Raw genomic sequence first — 17234 nt, forward strand, 5'->3', positions numbered from 1 at the left:
AAAAAAACATCATAGGTGGTGATTTAATAAATAAATAAATAAATAAAATTATTATTCATAATAATACCTACACACACCCACACACTTATCTCAGTGCACACACTTTATCCGTGTGAAATCTGTACCAACGATCATATTTCTGGGAAGTACTAAATAGAGCAGAGTAAGTCATTTTTAGCATACCTGCTTCAGGTGCTTCTTCAGCTCTGAGGCCTCCGGCTCAGGTAAAGGTGGGAGTATTTCAGCGTTGCTAGGAGCAATGACCTGTCAAAGAAACGTACACATCCAGAATTAGAAAAGAACTTTCCCCGCCTTACAATGTCTGCTGAACGGCGTGAGGCTCCAAAGACAAGAAAGACGAACAACCACCACCACCACCATCATCATTAAAAACAGTCCAATTGACTGACTACAGTACTAGAGGTAACTGACCTTGTTGCAGTCCAAATCCACCAGCCAAACATCGTCCGGCATCTTAAAGTCGGCCTTGTAGAGGAAGAAACTGGCGGGCACGCCGATAATGTATGGAGTAGGAGCCAGCAGGAGCTGGGAAGAGAGGAAACATGAAGAGGCAAAGCCTGTTTCACCTGCTCCTGTAATGCGATTACTCCAGTGTTGTGCAGTCACGCGCGTGCAGTCGTGCTTTTTAGGAACACCGATCAAATCATTGGAGCCGGTTGCAGTGATGGCTTATCGGGCGTTTACCTGTTCGGCTGACGCCATGCAGGTTGGCAACAGGGGGATGACTGGGAACATGTACTCCAGAGGGTAGATCATGGCCACAAACGCCATCACGCTCATAGAGAGCGCGTTGTAATCCCGAGATTGCAGTACGACCTACAAACAGCAGAGGGCGCTTGAGAGTTCATCTCGTATCCTCACAGAATAAAGGGCTGAAGGCAGCAGAAACTGATGGATGCTCTGTAATATGCTGCATCCCAGAGCTGGAAAACTACACATAATGGAGGTGATGGATGATCTGTCTGACAAGCTGTGTGACAATCACTCTTTAATTTATTATACTATATGTGCCCTGTGTAAACTTGATCAGTATGTCGATATACATGAACCATTTCATTAGCTATTTTAGAATGCAAAGTACATTAAAAATATTGTCAAAGATGTGGCAATTATTATGGGGAGATTTATGTGGAGTTTGTGAAAATGGTTATTTGCTCCCAACACTTTCGTTAAGTGCTTTGCTGAACTATTATATAAAGACTTTCTTGGTAAGCAACAGTCTGACCTTAACATCACTCACAATGGAAGTTCTAGTGAATAAATATGCCACTTTTAGACATGCCAATAGAACACCACCATCAAAAACTTACTGTTAAAATTTCCCCCGCGCAATTGTTATTTGCTAATCAAAATGATGTGTTTTCTAGGGAGTGAGGTACCCCTATGCCTATATTGTGACAGCATGCAGAAAACTCAATTCCTCAAGCTTAAAATCTCAAAAATTCATTCCTCAAGCTTACTTTCTCAAAGCCGATCAGTTTTGCCATTCGCAATTGCTCGTATTAAAATGTGACCTAAACTGAATCCATGTGATGCCAAATTAGTGAATGAACAAAAGAACAAATACATGTGCATAAGCGGGGGGGTTAAACAGTCCTGGCCATGGTGCCCTGAGCACTAGACGTCTCCTCCCCTAATCACTCCCTCTAGGACATGGCTGTACATGTGGATGACTCCAATACATAATGCCTAATTAAATAGAATTTTTATTTTTATTTTTTTAAAGGCTAGGGGTCATAATGAAACAGAAACAATGCTCTGTTAGCAAGAACCAGTGACAAACCAAAGTGGTCTACGCGGTCCATTTTTGCCGTAATTATCTTTAAATCTTTGGAAGCCTGTAGTGAGATGAAGATGGAAGAAGCTGAAATGTTTCTTTCAGAGGGGATCTTCTGATAATAATCAATTGTTGTTTTGTGGTTGTTTTGTTGTGTTGTTTTGTTGCTTCGGTCATAGTTCTAATGAGAACACCTGTTGACCACCTGCAATTTGACTGCTAGTCTTGACGGTGCTGATTAGAAGTGTCCCCTCCTGGGCGCCATACCTTATGCTCCAGCAGGATGCAGCCGAGCACCTGCAGGCAGGCGTCGACGCCCAGCAGCTCCAGAGGCAGGTGCAGAGGGAAGTCCACCAGGCCAAAGCGCGAGGAGTCGGGCAGGGCGAAGGTGAGCGCCGGCTGCAGCTCGGGGGGCAGCACCTCCACGTCGACGCGCCGAGCCCCCGCCAGCGGCACGGGTGAGCGCAGCAGGCGGTACACCCACGACTCAATCTCCCGCAGATCGTGCAGGAGCTGACTGCCCTTCTCCTTCTCCTCCACAGAGAGGGCGCCGATGAACACACGCCACATGGCATCCCTGGAGGATAGGTAAGCACGCACGCACGCACACACACACACACACACACACACACACACACACACACCTCTCTTAGTTCAGTGCGGGAATTCACACTTGTAGACATTTTAGAAATACTACTTAATCAAAAAAAGTGTGTGTGACTGACTACAGTACAGCATAGCATGTGCACACCTCTACAGCTGATACATTTCAAAACAGTCATCAGCTACAAAAAGACACGGTCTCATCCCCCCGACACATTTGGATGACTAAAACAGATATTCTGGCCAGAACCGGCTTAGCTATTTTTAGCCCCCTGCTCTCTGCAGTTTTCCACTTGCACATTTTGACATTGCATCACTTAGCAGGATATACTGACGCAGTGGAGCAAGCTCTGTCCAATCGCATGTCCTTGGGCAAAAACAGCCTCGTTCATTCTAACAGACACTGCCGCACCTTCTTAAGAACAATATCTATGTGCATTGAACGCGATGACTGAAGGACATTTCATCATCGCTACTCTGCCTACACTACCCACAATTCACATGTGCCAGCACCCAGCAGGCTGGGAAGGTGGTGATGCTGCAGCATGCGGACCCATTATGATTATGTTATTATATTATTTATCACAACCGCTTATGACAGCCCGTAAACTACCCCACATGTCCTCACCTTCGTGCGTCTTTTTGTGCCCTGTGCAGGGCAGTGCTCTCCCTAACCACTTCAGCTGGGCTACGCTGACTGTTCCATACACCGTCACTATCGCTTTCCAGGGAAGAAAGCCCTACGTACATGGGCTTTCTACGTACGTCAAGACACTTAACCTGTGCAAAAGATAGGGTGCTTGGCCATTTGTGCATGCCTATAAAACTGTGAGATGGGCAATTGGGCCATTATCTCGAGATCCTCTAAGCCTTTTTAGTAATCAAGTGACTGAGAGCCAGAAATAGCACAAAACAGTGGCATCTGGTAGCTAACGGGTGGAGATTAGGCTGCTAATCAGTTTAAAGCTATGAGAGTAAAGCAGTGGGCAGACTGCGTGGAGCTGACCAAGCTCAGTGACACTCTACATGTATACGCTACATGAATCTCAAACCAAGAAACTCAGAGCCAACTTTCAAGTCCACTGCAGGAATATTCTCAATACTCTCAGGAACATTCTAGGTCTAAATGGCCTGCTTTTCTCTGCCCAACACCCCATCCTAAGCATAACCTTTCAGTGAAAATATACACCACTGTTCCCATTTTGAAATCATTTTATTTTCTGGCAGGTGGAGCGAGTCTGGTCCCAGAATCCTGGCCTGGCGACCCAGGCACAGCATGGGCTGGATACTGGAACGTGGCAGCCAGCTGGTGTTGGGGGGCTGAAAGCTGGTGGCACAGAGAGATCCCTTCCCTCGGCAATCCAGCTGGCGTGGGCTGCGGTTGGGGGGGCTAGAGAATGTGGCTCCAATGCCAGGCAGATGACAGACATCATTTGGTGGCACGAGAACCTCCCACCTCCTGCAACCTGTCGCCATGGAGAGTCAGAAACCTCAATCTGTCTGAAAGACTGCTTCAGCCTTACATAAGCACATAATTTTTTTTATTCTCTCCCTCTCTTTCGCTCTCTCTCTCTCTCTCTCTCTGCTCATGTGCTCTGAATCCCCACGTTTAGCTTCTGTCTACATAATTTGAAACGCTTATTCCAGTCTGCTTGCGTACAGCTGTTGAACCTTAGACCCAACCGCTGCAGAAGCCTCAAGCAACGCCAGCAGACCGCAGTGACAACACACATGACCACAATGAAAGCCACAAAGAAAACTCAATACTTCAATAACCTCCATGTGGAATTAAAGCTGTGAATTAACACCTCCAGCAGTTTCCTGCGTTACACCAATTAACCTTCCTGATGGAATTAATGACAGGCTCTTAACCTGAAAGATACCGGAGTCACTCAATTGCACCTCAAAGAGAGTAGAGGTGTGTGTTTGCACACTGAAATGCCAGTAATAGAGCAATGTCAAGGTCACTGGATGCTATTGCGCTGAGAGAGAGAGAGAGAGAGAGAGAGAGAGAGAGAGAGAGAGAGAGAGAGAGCGAGAGAGAGAGCGAGAGAGAGAGAGAGAGCGAGAGAGAGAGAGCACTGAGTCAGAAGTGCCCCTTGGAGACCCAACGATTCCACAGTCACCACGCCGCACTCACAGAACTCCCACGAATGCACTGCACCTGTCAGACAAATGAAAACTGCAGCACTAGCAGATGGACACTGAGCAGAGATCCTGAGTTCTGCTTGCTGAGAGTTGGAGGCAAATACAAGCACATTCAATCATGTATTAGCCAATCTACATTTATTTGTGTAAAGCTCTAACTTCACAACATATTTGATTAAGGTTCTTTAGAGAGTAACTGAATGCATAATAAAATCTCAAATTTCACCCCAATATGAGGAAATATGATAATATTAATACATAATATAATATTATGTAATATTTGTTTTAATATAATATTAACAATTATTTCGATTCTCTTATTTTGGCACAATTCAGAATAGTTATAGAATTTGCAACTGCTAGCCGACTTACCCTAAAACCCTTCCCACCCCAACTCCTACAGCCCTGCTCTGCTGACGTCTGCCCTCTGCACTGCTTTGGCAGCGACTGCACTCACAATGCCACTAAACTCAGCATCTGCATTTTGTGCATTTCCACATTTGAAAACAGCCTGAGAAAGGAAAAAGGAAAAATGACTGCACTGAATAGTACTATTAGCAACTGTAGCATGTGCTGTAGAGATTTACACTGCTTCCACATAACCTTCTGGGTCAAATCACAAATAGATGACTGCACATTTCTGCTGGGGAGCAGTCAAATGAGGGGAGCTGGGGCTCCTGGCATGTAGCTTTCAGTTATTTTGTCCACTGGAAATACAGTTTATAAAACAAAATGTGGCAAAAAACAAACAAACAAATAAACCCTAACTGAATTTAAATCAGAAAAAAAGTGCAAAACAACATTGTAACAGTGTTCTCAGGCCTGCTGGGCCTGTTCTGTAAGTGAATCGAGAGTAAACAGGTCTGATGAAGTAACAAGGTTACACTAAACCCCTCAGTAAGCCTGCACCATCTAGCACTAAATGAACGGCAGACATTTCAACAGCGTTTAGTCAGCAGCAGATCGCCATGTCAAACACACAAACAGAGAGAGAGACACACACACACACAGAGCCCCAGTAGCTTATTGCTTCAATTATTCTCCTCCTTCTGAGGAAATCAAAAGGATGCCAATTCACCGGCAAACAAACTGAAGCCTGAAAACTCATCTGCTGCTCATCACGGTGGCAGTTGCTAGGCTACAGCTGAAAAGGCTTGAGAAAACGAACATGGTTCACAATGCCTATTGATCTGAACGGGAGCACCAAAGCACTTGTGGAGATTGTTTAATGATACATACTCGAGGGCCGCCACTGGAACACAGCTAAATAGCCCGGGGGGGGGGGTTCGGGGTGTGTCGCACGTGAACACTCAGCAAGCCACTTGCATAAGCATCCGTGGGGAGAAGAGGAAATCATCAGAGCTGTCTCCCTACTCTTTTCTCAATCTCCAACACTCCCACGCTCCATTTCTCCCCACTCTCACACTCCTCCCACCTTAAATAACAAAAGCGGTCAAAACGGCCTTGAATGACACATCCGCCTCCTGATTTTTTTTTTTTTTTAATACATTTTGTGATCCATTACAGCAATTACAATTCTCTAAGAAGCTACCATTTGGCTAGCAGTTCATGACTATTTATTTGCTAGGATCCATAAAAACAGCCAAGAACCACCGGATATGAGGAAAATCAAATATGAGGGAAGGACAAAGAGACAGCGAGAGAAAGAAATCAAAACACCAATCACCCTACCACTGGTACCTCGCAGTTACAATAAAAAAAAAAAAAAGGATACGTTTCATTTTAGCCGCATGTGAGGCAGAATGGTATACTAAGATTATTTAACAAGGGAAATGAAGAAGAGCACTGTTCTTCCATGGCAGTGAAGAATCATATTAGACATAAAAAGCATAAAATAGCATAAAAAGAACAACATTATACTACTGGGCACAATCTGACAGGACAAAGCACAAGTAAAAGCAAACACACGTCAACATTCACACAGAGGAGGCGTGTCTTCAGTGTCAGGTTGAAAATGAGTGGATAGTGCTGGGGGGCGGGGCAGGGCTCACTCACCGCTGCATGGCCTTGGCCGCTCCGGCCCTCTGGTTGAGGCGATGGCTGCAGCAGTCCACCATGCGCTTGAGGAGGTAGAGGCACTCGCGAAAGGTGGAGAAGAACGGGTGGTGGCTGAGCATGCACAGCGACGTCAGTGTGCTGTTGCGGTTCCGCGCCGCTGCCCGGGTGCGCCTGGGCCGGGGCGAGCGGCAGCCGCCTCCTGCATCACCCGCCCCTGCCGCCGTGGAGTCGTCCGAGAGGTACAGCGACGAGGGGTCGGTCTTCTCCGGGGCCTCCACTGTGGCGTCGGCTGGCAGGGGCTTTTCTGCGGGGAGAGGACAGCAAGTGGGACTGCGTGAGAGAAACGCGCAAGTGGCGGTCGCTCGCCGACCTCCTGTGCCGAAAGGCTGCGTTCGAAAAACAGAACGAGCCTGCAAGCCTGCTCCAGGTGCTGAACGTTTGATGAAGAGGACGCCCTAAGGCCCCTGACCTTTGCCCTCTGCCCGCGGGCGGTGGTGGCCCCTCTGGAAGGAGCGGTAGAAGTTGACGCAGATCCCGTAGCGCGTGACGCCAGAGTCCTTGTCGGTGAGTGTGAAGACGAAGGAGGAGTCGTCGCGGAGGCTGACGCGCCGCTGGCGCACGCTCAAGCAGCCCTCGGGCTGGCAGAAGAACACCACATCGGGCGGCAGGGGAAAGTCAGCGTGGTCCTCCAGCGGATAGCGCCTCAGCAGCTGGGGTGTCTGGGCCACGCTGTCGCTACTGGGCTGCCTGCCGTCCCGTTGGAAAGAGGAGGGTGCAGGGGTGGAGCGATTAATTGGCTTTCCGTTGAAATTGCGGTTTAGAAAGAATGCAATTTACAAACTGCCAATAGTTACAAATTCAATTATATATCAAGAATGTTAATACAAAGGTTCTTAACACATTTCTTACATGATTTTTTTTTTTTAATTACCCTATTATGCCAATAGTAATAGTTCTTTATCTATAAATACACAGTAGCAGTCACTACATTATTTTGTCTCATTCTATTCGCTCATGCTTAGTAGGCATTTGTTGCTATGTGGTCCATGAACATGTAGCCTGGAGCTTAATTTATGGAATATTATTACATAAAATATTAGTAAAATAAATAAATAAATAGATTTTTTAAAATTGGTATTAAATATTTTCCCCAAATCGTATAGCCGCAGTAGATAAAGGGACAAACAAGAAACTACACAGAAATGTACCAATGAACACATTCATTTTATTCCACCAGGGCCAAAAGCCCCAATAAAAAAACTCCCTAACACTCACAAATATGGACATGAAAAACATTCTTTGCGATTATACAACTGCATACAGAACGCACTGATCAGGTTCCACCCTCACTATGTCTGTCATTCTTTAACCTGGTGACCTTGTCCAGCTTACCCGCTGTCAGGGGAAAAAAAAAATAAAAAAATTTGCAGAACATAGGGCCCAGTACAAATAGATTAACCTCACGGACAGTGTGAAGACCAGGGCCTCCACTCCCATCCAGTCCACCATGAGCTGGTGCACACCTCCGGTACACAGCTCACATACATTATTACTGATTCACACGTACTCGCTAACACACCAGTGTAAACTCATGCGCCAACACCCGGTTGGTGTCGACACCCTGCAGACACTATCAACAAAGAATTTGCAGGCACATGCACACATGTGCAAACACAAAGGCGCATGCACACGCGCAAACACACATACACACACACACACACACGCGCACACGTTGCGTGCATGGTCTCACACACACACACACACACACACACACACACACACACACATACACACCTGGCTCCAACTACCACCAGGTAGTCCAGAAGGCGGGAACATGTTTTCTTTTTCTCCATGTCTGAATGAGCAGTGTTTAAGTCATGGCAACCGTGGCAATGAAACGCTCTTCACAAAAGCTGTCCACTCAGAAAGTGACAGGGCTAGGATTGGGTAGGTCCAGGCAGATGGCAGCCAACCATTGTGCTCCGAGCCATACAGGAAAGGGTCCTCCTGAAAGTGAAGAACAGAAGCAAGAAAAGTTACGGAGGTGATTCCTCACACTCTGATCCCTGCAGCAGAGAGGAGTCTCCCGGAATGATTGTAAATGCTATGACAAAGCACTGCTGAACATGTAAATTACTGTCCACATTTCCTGTGACACAGGCGTTAATACACAAACACGATGATGAAACGAAACACACACGCTGGTTAGGAGCAAACTGTTTACTGTGCGATTAGCCATTTTTAGCCCAGGCTTTTATCAGGGCCTAAGATCAGAAAAATAACAAACGAACATAATGCTGAGGCTTAATTTACATAAAGCAGCAAGCGCAGGCTGCCTACATTCTCATCGCACCAGTCATTCAGGCGGAGCCTACATCATTTATTATGTGGAATAATCATGCAAAACGTTAGACCCTTACACTCCAAGGACCTGCTAGTGGCTCCAGCCCTCATACCTCATTCGAGTAACCTCATCCCTTTCAAATTAGTTTCAATGTAATTACTGAATAATTCACAGTAGTTTCTGAACAATATACCTTAATATTAATGAGCAAGTAATATGGCTAGAGTTTAGGAGGTTTAAATGTAAATGATATGGTGCGCTTTTCTGCCCATTTAGGGTTCGCTATTAAACTGGGTGAGTGTTTCTCTCAGGTTCTGCATGCACATCCCACATTGCAGATAGCCTGCAGCATGCACGCACACACACACACACACGGCTGAAGAGAACAGGCCTTGTGCTCAGTGCCTGATGGGATTAGGTCCAGCCCTGTGTTGAGTCTCAGATAACTCTCCCAGGCATCTCTCAGTATTACATAATTTTCGCTCAAACCATGTTAGCAAGGCCCAAGGTGACATCTGACAACTTTCAGTGCCGCAGCAGCACAGAGAAGACACTGAACGAACTATGTTTTACACAAGCTATTTTACATAAAGAAATTAAAAATGGTACCTGGCTGTTTTACATTCAGCATTTATACAAATTTACCATCTCAACTTTCGACAAGTGTGGGATTTGTTGGAGTTTTCAGGGGCATGTTAATATGATGTTCCAGCATGCATGTTTGACGGTGTGCGGCAGGAGAATTCTGAGGGGGTAAGGAAGCATTAATAAACCAGCATAGTCGCTCAGATGGACAGAGTGCAGAGGGAGCAAGAAAACACTAAGAGAGGTAGAACGAGAGAGAGAGAGAGAGAGAGAGAGAGAGAGAGAGATGCTGTGGTAACTAAGTCAGTTACAAACTGCAGGAACATTAGCAGGCGTTCACATGTGTACAGTAAAACAAATAATGACAAATAATCATTTAACACTGTGTAATAGTATTTTATTTACTAAATGCTGTAATAAAACAAACTATTCAGAATGAACAAAGATGATATTTTCTTAAATACTTATTGGGAGTTTTCAAAATATGCTGGGATATACACAATAAGAAAGAAATATTGCCAGGACATTGAGGGGAAAAATAACAAAACAACACACACATAAAACAAAAAGCAAACAAATAAAAACCACTGAGGTTTGTGGTCAGAAATGTTTGTAGTATCTTGGTATTCAATCTGATTCGTCTTCATTTCTGTAGGGCCGTATATTGTCCACATTTATTAGTAAATACGTTTTTCCTCAAAGTTGGTAAGTAATTTTTTCTAATTATAAGATTTGATTTAGAATTTGTGCTCACTGTTCCATAGTAGAGTTCAGTCTTACACCAATTTAATGTTATTGTTTTTTTTCTTGGTATCAATAGTTATCCTTGTTAAATATCTATCCCTGTTCAAAGTATGGTTCATGATGAGTTCACTTGAGTTTTAGCAATACCTACCGTGTCTAACCATATGACCGCGCAGTTACTACTCACTCAACAACGTTTCTGCAACTGTCAAAAGGGACAGCCAGTCAAAAAACAGCAAACACCCCTGCTGTTCTGAGGTCCAGATTAGGAAACATGCTGCTTCTTCACACCTAATTCAAGTGTGTGTTCGGCTGAACTCGTTCGGCCGCCTACACCAGGAGGAGGAATTTTGCGCCGCTATGCAAAGCAGGCAGGATGGCTGGTGCTGATGACCATTGCGAAAGCGAGTCCATAGCAATTATACCTCCCAAGCGTGCCAAGACACCTGAAACCTAGAACATGCAGCAGAAAGGAGCTGCCAGGAGTCTGCCAGTCACGGTGCGGCAGGTGTGGGCAGCGGGTCTTTCTTAGGCCTCGTCCTGCGGGCCTCATTAATCGGTGTTGGGTGTCGTGCCCGCTGTCCAATGCTTTGACTCAGTGATTAGTAGGCGAGCTCTTCCGCTTCCCTGGCATGTTCTCCTCTCTGCCTGCTGTCCAGAACGTTACGCAAGAGGAGGAGGTGGTGAAATGGAGGGAGGCGGGGGCAGGGTGCCCCCTGGGGCCCTGTTCCGTAGCAATACATCAATAACACCTCTGTTCTTTTTGTTCTGACACCAGGACCTCAACTGTTTGGGGCCCGAGTCAGGGCCCAGGCAAGAGCCAACACACTGTGAATCACTCCAGGCCCAGGATACGAGGTTGTGGAACAGTTCTCGAAAGCCCAAACATCAGCAAGCACTTGTTTAAACCCTCTTTAGAGTCAGGTAGTGCTTTCCAGTGGATTTGCAGACCACTGCAGTTTGGGGTGCTTGCAGAAGTAAGCAAAGCGCTTTAGAGAGGACACTTGCTGGGTATGGTTTCAAGGCTCAAACACCCCTGTGCTATCTTTGGCAAGCATGCAAAATGAAAGCTTTTTGAGGGCTTGACACCAATAAAGGAAACTGGGGCAGTTAAACAGTGGTCAATGAGATGTCTCCAAATACCTCAAATGTCTTTTTCTTTTGTGAACACTGAAGATAAGTGACAAAGTGGAAAAAAAAGTGAAAAAGGGGTCTTTCTGAAAAGCATAAGTGTTTAAAATGTTAATCTTCACAGATAATGCTTCAAAAATGCTTATGACCACCAGTTTTAATTCATTCTTTCCTGAACTGTTTTTCTATGAGAGCGCAGATAAACATTGGGCAAATAGAGTAATGTTTATAGTTATGGTACACTGGGCTCTGTGACTGTCTCCCATTTGACTCAGCTCATGTTCCAGGACCTGTTCTACATGCTTTGTGAGTGTGTGCGCGCGCGCGCGTGTGTTTGTGTGTGATGGGAGCAAATCACGTCACATCTTACATGACGATCACTATGTGCCCAGTCCTCAAGCACTACAATCAGCCACAGGATAATGAGATTCCATTTTGTCACTGTGGAAACCCAACTTGCTCCTCTCCACCAGGGTAGATGCGACTGCTATTTTTGAACAGACAATACAAGGATCCAATCGCTATCCAGAAAGGAGGACAATGAATGGCTCCTGGCCAATCACGAGCTGAGAAAAGAGCAAGTTTCAATCATAAGCCAACTTGTAGCCTGCAAATTCAGCCAAACACAAATAACTAATTAATTAGAAATGATAGAAGTGTTTACATGTCATCTTTAAAAGTAATCAGACTAAGCCTTTTTTGGTCTCCAGCATTTAGATTGAAAATTAAGAAAATAAAGCTTTAAAATCACTGCTGGGGATAGAGTGGCAACTGTCAGGATTCAGGCTTCAGTACCTTCACCCATATCTGATGAAGCATTTTACAAAACACAGGACATTTTGAACAACACCCCTCCCCCCAATAGCGGTATGCATGTAAATAGCACAGGAACTGTGTCTTATTAGGCATTGGAGCCCAGGGTAATCGGTCACAACACATTCACAACAGCTTGCAGCAGGTCAAGCCTTTAGTGTTGCTTTGTACTGGAGATGTGTTATTACTATTAGGACCGAGCAGATGTTAAATGAGTGATTTTGCCTCAACTATTATCAGATTACACATCCCAAGTCCTCTCAGGTTTTATGAGGGTAAAACTACTGAGAGTTGTGTTCAGTTCAGTACAGGTACAAATTCAGCTCTTACACAAGGCTCGAGAGTTTGTGTTTTGACAACACTGCTTTCTATCCATTCTTTCCCAGTGGGTGGGGGCTTCTGGAGAAAGAAGAACATTTCCTTTATATACAAAAAAGCTCCGTTTGCCTTAAAAGCTTCACACTTCCACACATACTAAACCTGTTTAGTTTCTACCAGTCCTCGCAATCTCTATGTACCTGCTACACTGCCAAAAGTATGCATTGCACCTCAAATTATAGCCACAGAGAGCAAATAATACTAAGAAACATTTGTTGCTCCACCCAGAAACCCAAACAGCTTCTCTCTTTCTCATAGGTTTCTTAAACACACACACACACCTTTGACTGGATGCAGTGTGAGCTGTATGGCTAATCAGTATGAATGAATGTAGCTTGATAATGTGTAGACATTGCTCCTTATTATTTACTGGAATAATTCATTTAGAAGTGGCTTTCACGATGGACAAGGACATCACATACAAAACCTAAAAGGTAAAATACAAAATCGTAAAAGAATGCCAATGAGGAGAAGATGCTTTAATGCTACTCATCATAAGAGATCTTGGTGAACACATCAGTTAATACAGCAAAACAAACAAAAAAAAGCCCCCCCAAACATTTAAATAAATATGAAATTGTCACTCACTTTAAATTCAGCAACAGAATAGCCCAAATATGACTTAGGACTTATAAAGTAAGGGTAATTATACAAATGTTCCCAACCATACATCAGAATACTGAAACACTAAGACTGTCATTGGGTTTTATACTGAGTTATATCGTTAAAGGGGACCACTCTCCCAATCCTTATCCTCCACATATAAACATAGGATAGGTAGTGAATATTCTGCTACTGACAGAGAATATATATTGCTTTATGTTGTTTCCCCATTTCCTGCCCTGAAACAACCTTAAACAAAATACATCCTCAGGATATGTTTTACACCACATTCCACAAGGGTTTGGAATATTCAGGCAGCACACAGTAGCTACAAGCATTTGAAAAGTTTGTACTAGGAGTGATTTTGCATTTTTAAGCATTGCTTATTATTAAATACATTTGATACCTAAATGTGACATTTGTTAAGATAAAACTGTATTGGAATAGGTTTTTTTTAGGTTGCCAGTCACTTTTAAAACCAGGTCAGTAATTTGGCTTACCATTTTTACACATAGCCAAACCAACAGCCTAAGCCTTCTGCTCTTCACCCCCACCACAATGGACTTGTTTCTCTGAGGGTTTTAAATGATTCATTGTGCAGGGTAATTTTTGTGGAGAGTAAATGCATGGTTGCCAACCGTCGACCCACCCACTAGCAGCACATATGCTCATTGGAAACCTCTGTGGACTCGGCCATGCTTTCAAGGCGCTGGAGGATAGAATCCTCTGTAGAGGACAAAGCGCAATGACAACGGATGAAGAGATCACGATTACTGGCCATTGCCTGAAGCAGTTAGTGAGAACCAGTCCAAACACTCTCAATGGCAGATCCCTGACCATCTCTCACCTCACAATACTAGAGCCAAACAGAGGCTCCCTCAGCATGCTGTGCAAATCAATAAGGTGCCTGTGGAAAATCTAATTGTGATTTAGCAGTGCAGCACAAGTCTGTGTCCCTAGTGCCATAGCATGCAAGCACCACTTGTATTTATTTTTTAGTAAAGCCACAGGAATTCTCAGAAATTGTAATGACCTCCATTTGAGGGGCAAATGGGATTCAATAGAAACCATTATTATTGTGCTTCAGTCTCCACCACAGAGTACAGTATCTCGATACAGATCCCAAGCAATGCCGTACTAGGCTGCCATAATCAAACTGTACATTAAATACAAAGAACACCTTTTAGCACAACCAAACCATATATTCTCCCCCCGCCAGGCCTTGGTTCCTGGGGGGGGGGGGGGGGGGGGGTGTCCAGCAGCAAGAGAGACCAAAGCAGAGATGGGAGGGCAAGTTGAGCCATGAATACACCAATAGATGAGAGAAGAAACAGTGCTCCTCTTAAATTTATTCATGTGCACGGATTCCCTGGAGGTGAAGGGTTCCCCATAGCGACGAGAGATCAAAGCAGTGCTGGCTACAGCCAATCACTCATTCGCACATATCATAAACCCCGCTTGCTTAGTGGTGGGCCGGCGATCACCAACATGGTGGTGGAGATGTGGAAAGAGATGGAAGCTCAAGGAAAGACATGGCAAGCACGTAACTATCCTGTTAGGGCATGAAGACTTGCAGGCCACACAGACCTCATCCATCATATGGGTTATTTGTCTGTATAATGGCACAGCACTGAAGGAAAAAAAAAAAACAAACATTCTGTGCTTTAACTTAATGAATCGTTAAATGTTTGTGTGGTTAGACTTATATATATGGCAAAGAAAACACAAAGTTGCAATCAGTCAAGTGGGATCATTACACAAGTCACTTAACATTCATACTGCTGTTTTTTCCCCAAAGCATCATTACAATAGGCATATGGCACACCTCCTTCCTTCTCAAGCTTGTAAAAATACTTGAAACTGAAGGCAGCTGCGCTTGAAATATGTACATTCTCCAACCATGTCATACCAGCCAACGTTGTACACTGAACTTGTAAGTGTTGAAGTCTCTTATAGGTGTACAGCCCATCTTTTGCCATGCAATACAGTCATTGGTGTGGAGTTAGCTACCCAACCTCCTATGCCTTTTTCAAACTGGCATATTGCTCAAGATCTGGTATAATGATACACAGCAAGATAAGCTGGAAGCAACTTCCTTTCATTTTCGACAATAGAAAATGGCCCCGTGTCATCTTCCAATAATATTTTTTTGTATGGCCACAATTACAGTACTCGAGCCCAAGATAAGCACTCATTTCACAGCTCACTTGGACGAATGGGTTTCCTGCAGACCCCTTAAGTGAAAAAACAACAGCACACAGAGCTCCTTACTAAAACGTATGACACCGCTTGTTCAAGACCTTCAGCTACTTTACTTTATTTAGCATTATGCTCAAATCTCTGGTTGGACTCATGTAAGAAAACAAAAAAGGCTCAATAGTACTACAAATGCACTCCTCATACTTTTGACTAGTACTGCACTGGCGCTTGTGTTCTGATACAGGAATTAGTACAGTATTCAGAAGCACAGTCCTTCTTGTTTAACTCAAGGTAAACAGCAAAACCTTGCAATTTGTTTATGCCATGTCAGGGAAACACCATCAAGACAAGTGTCTTGTTTCAGAAGCACTGAAGAGAAAAAAGGAAAAAAGATACGTAATGCATTTGCCTGATGAGTGGGACTATTCTTGACTCAACAGTTCATTCACAGCTAGCCTACGCATGCCCAGCCACAAACAGTTCATGACGGTTATTTTGATCATAAAAAGATAACTGGAAAAAATTAAAGGTGTAATATTTTAAAACTCTCAGCATATCAGTGTAATATTTAAGACATTTCTATATGAATGCAATGCCCAGGATTTAGATGATCTTATTACAAGAGCTCGATATTGGTATTAGGTTAGACCGTTACGCACATTGCTCTCTTCCATCATGATCACCTTTTCTGAGCTAGAAGCACTGCCCTTGCTTCGCCAGAACACGTCCCGGTAGGCGATGAGCTCACCTCTGCTAGCTCGCACATATTTACGGTGTTTACATCTCTTATGGCGTGACTCTGTCTTAGAAAGGGAAAACAAGCGTATGTTTGCCTACCTGGAGAGAAACATTTGCCCTCCGAGCGCAAATGACTCGTGGACTGATGACATTGAAGTCTTTTACGACTATGTGATACAGTTTAGTAAACGCCGTGGACATATTAGACGCTGCCATAAAAAGCAATCTGAGAAGTGGTGGTTAATAGCATTAACGTGGCTAACGTTAGCAGCAGATCAGATGGCAGAATCCCAGGACGAATTAGCATCTTTCCACATCCACGCCAGTAGCCTTTCTGTTTATTTATGAAGGTCGCCCTCATCCGGAGTCAGTTGCCACATTAGCGACATCACATAAATAATAAGATACAATCTCGAAAATGTGTGGAATGAACCAAATACAGCTGCTGACCTCCATCAACGAGCTAACGAGCTCGCTAACGATGTTGGCCCTGGTGCAAAATACCAGAGAGCCGAATATTCTGGTGTCCCTTTCACAAACGAAACGTGGACTATTATATGACAGTACACTAAGTGCACAGACCAAACCTGTGAATCGACGTGCCGCTCCCTGCTGGGTGAGTGATGGACGCCTTGCTACAGGAGACGGAGCCTACCCATTATAACGCCTCATTATAAGCACTGTAAGCCGACGAGGAGTTCCGCATTACAGCCAAAGGGGGTGGACTGTACCATCGATCAAACGGGGACGCGAGGGTGGACTGGACCATCGATCAAACGGGGGTGCAAGGTGGCACACCTTCACATTTTGCGTGTACAGCCGAACACGGGATGACATGAATCGACAAGGTCGCGAACGATATTAATGTGATGAGCAAGCCTTTACGCTCCCCTGCTGCTGGAAGCTGTGCGTGTCGTAAACCTCATTACCTACAGGTCTTTCCAGTCTATGCATCAGGTATGAGCAGGTGGGTTTTAAATAGTTTATGACAGTGACATCTTGAATAATGCCCTTCTTTGTTAATCGCATAAAAAGGTAGTCGGATTGCCAAACACCATAACATAACAGACAACCTGAGACAATAAACAAAAAGCATTTTTAAGTAAATGACAAATGAGAAAAAAAAAGGGC

General features: G+C 44.4%; 1 protein-coding gene across 50 annotated transcripts in view; it reads right to left on the reverse strand.

Annotated features, from left to right (window-relative positions):
- madd (MAP-kinase activating death domain) overlaps positions 1 to 16836 on the reverse strand; it is a 42495-nt gene extending 25659 nt beyond the window's left edge. For 46 of the 50 annotated variants that reach the window (XM_081706388.1, XM_081706385.1, XM_081706390.1 and 43 more), the window contains exons 1-8: positions 16691 to 16836; positions 8363 to 8575; positions 7038 to 7315; positions 6566 to 6872; positions 2066 to 2375; positions 706 to 837; positions 433 to 546; positions 184 to 264 (exon numbers count right to left, since the gene is read on the reverse strand). In XM_081706388.1, the coding sequence (XP_081562514.1) occupies positions 184 to 264; positions 433 to 546; positions 706 to 837; positions 2066 to 2375; positions 6566 to 6872; positions 7038 to 7315; positions 8363 to 8421 (1281 nt within the window). In that variant the 5' untranslated portion in view covers positions 8422 to 8575; positions 16691 to 16836. The other 4 variants (XM_081706359.1, XM_081706360.1, XM_081706361.1 and 1 more) reach the window with 4 other exon arrangements.
- Positions 16837 to 17234: the final 398 nt, after the last annotated feature.

Source organism: Electrophorus electricus, chromosome 23 (genome assembly GCF_041902795.1).
Source record: "Electrophorus electricus isolate QZ-2024a chromosome 23, ASM4190279v1, whole genome shotgun sequence".
Classification (NCBI taxonomy): Eukaryota; Metazoa; Chordata; class Actinopteri; order Gymnotiformes; family Gymnotidae; genus Electrophorus; species Electrophorus electricus.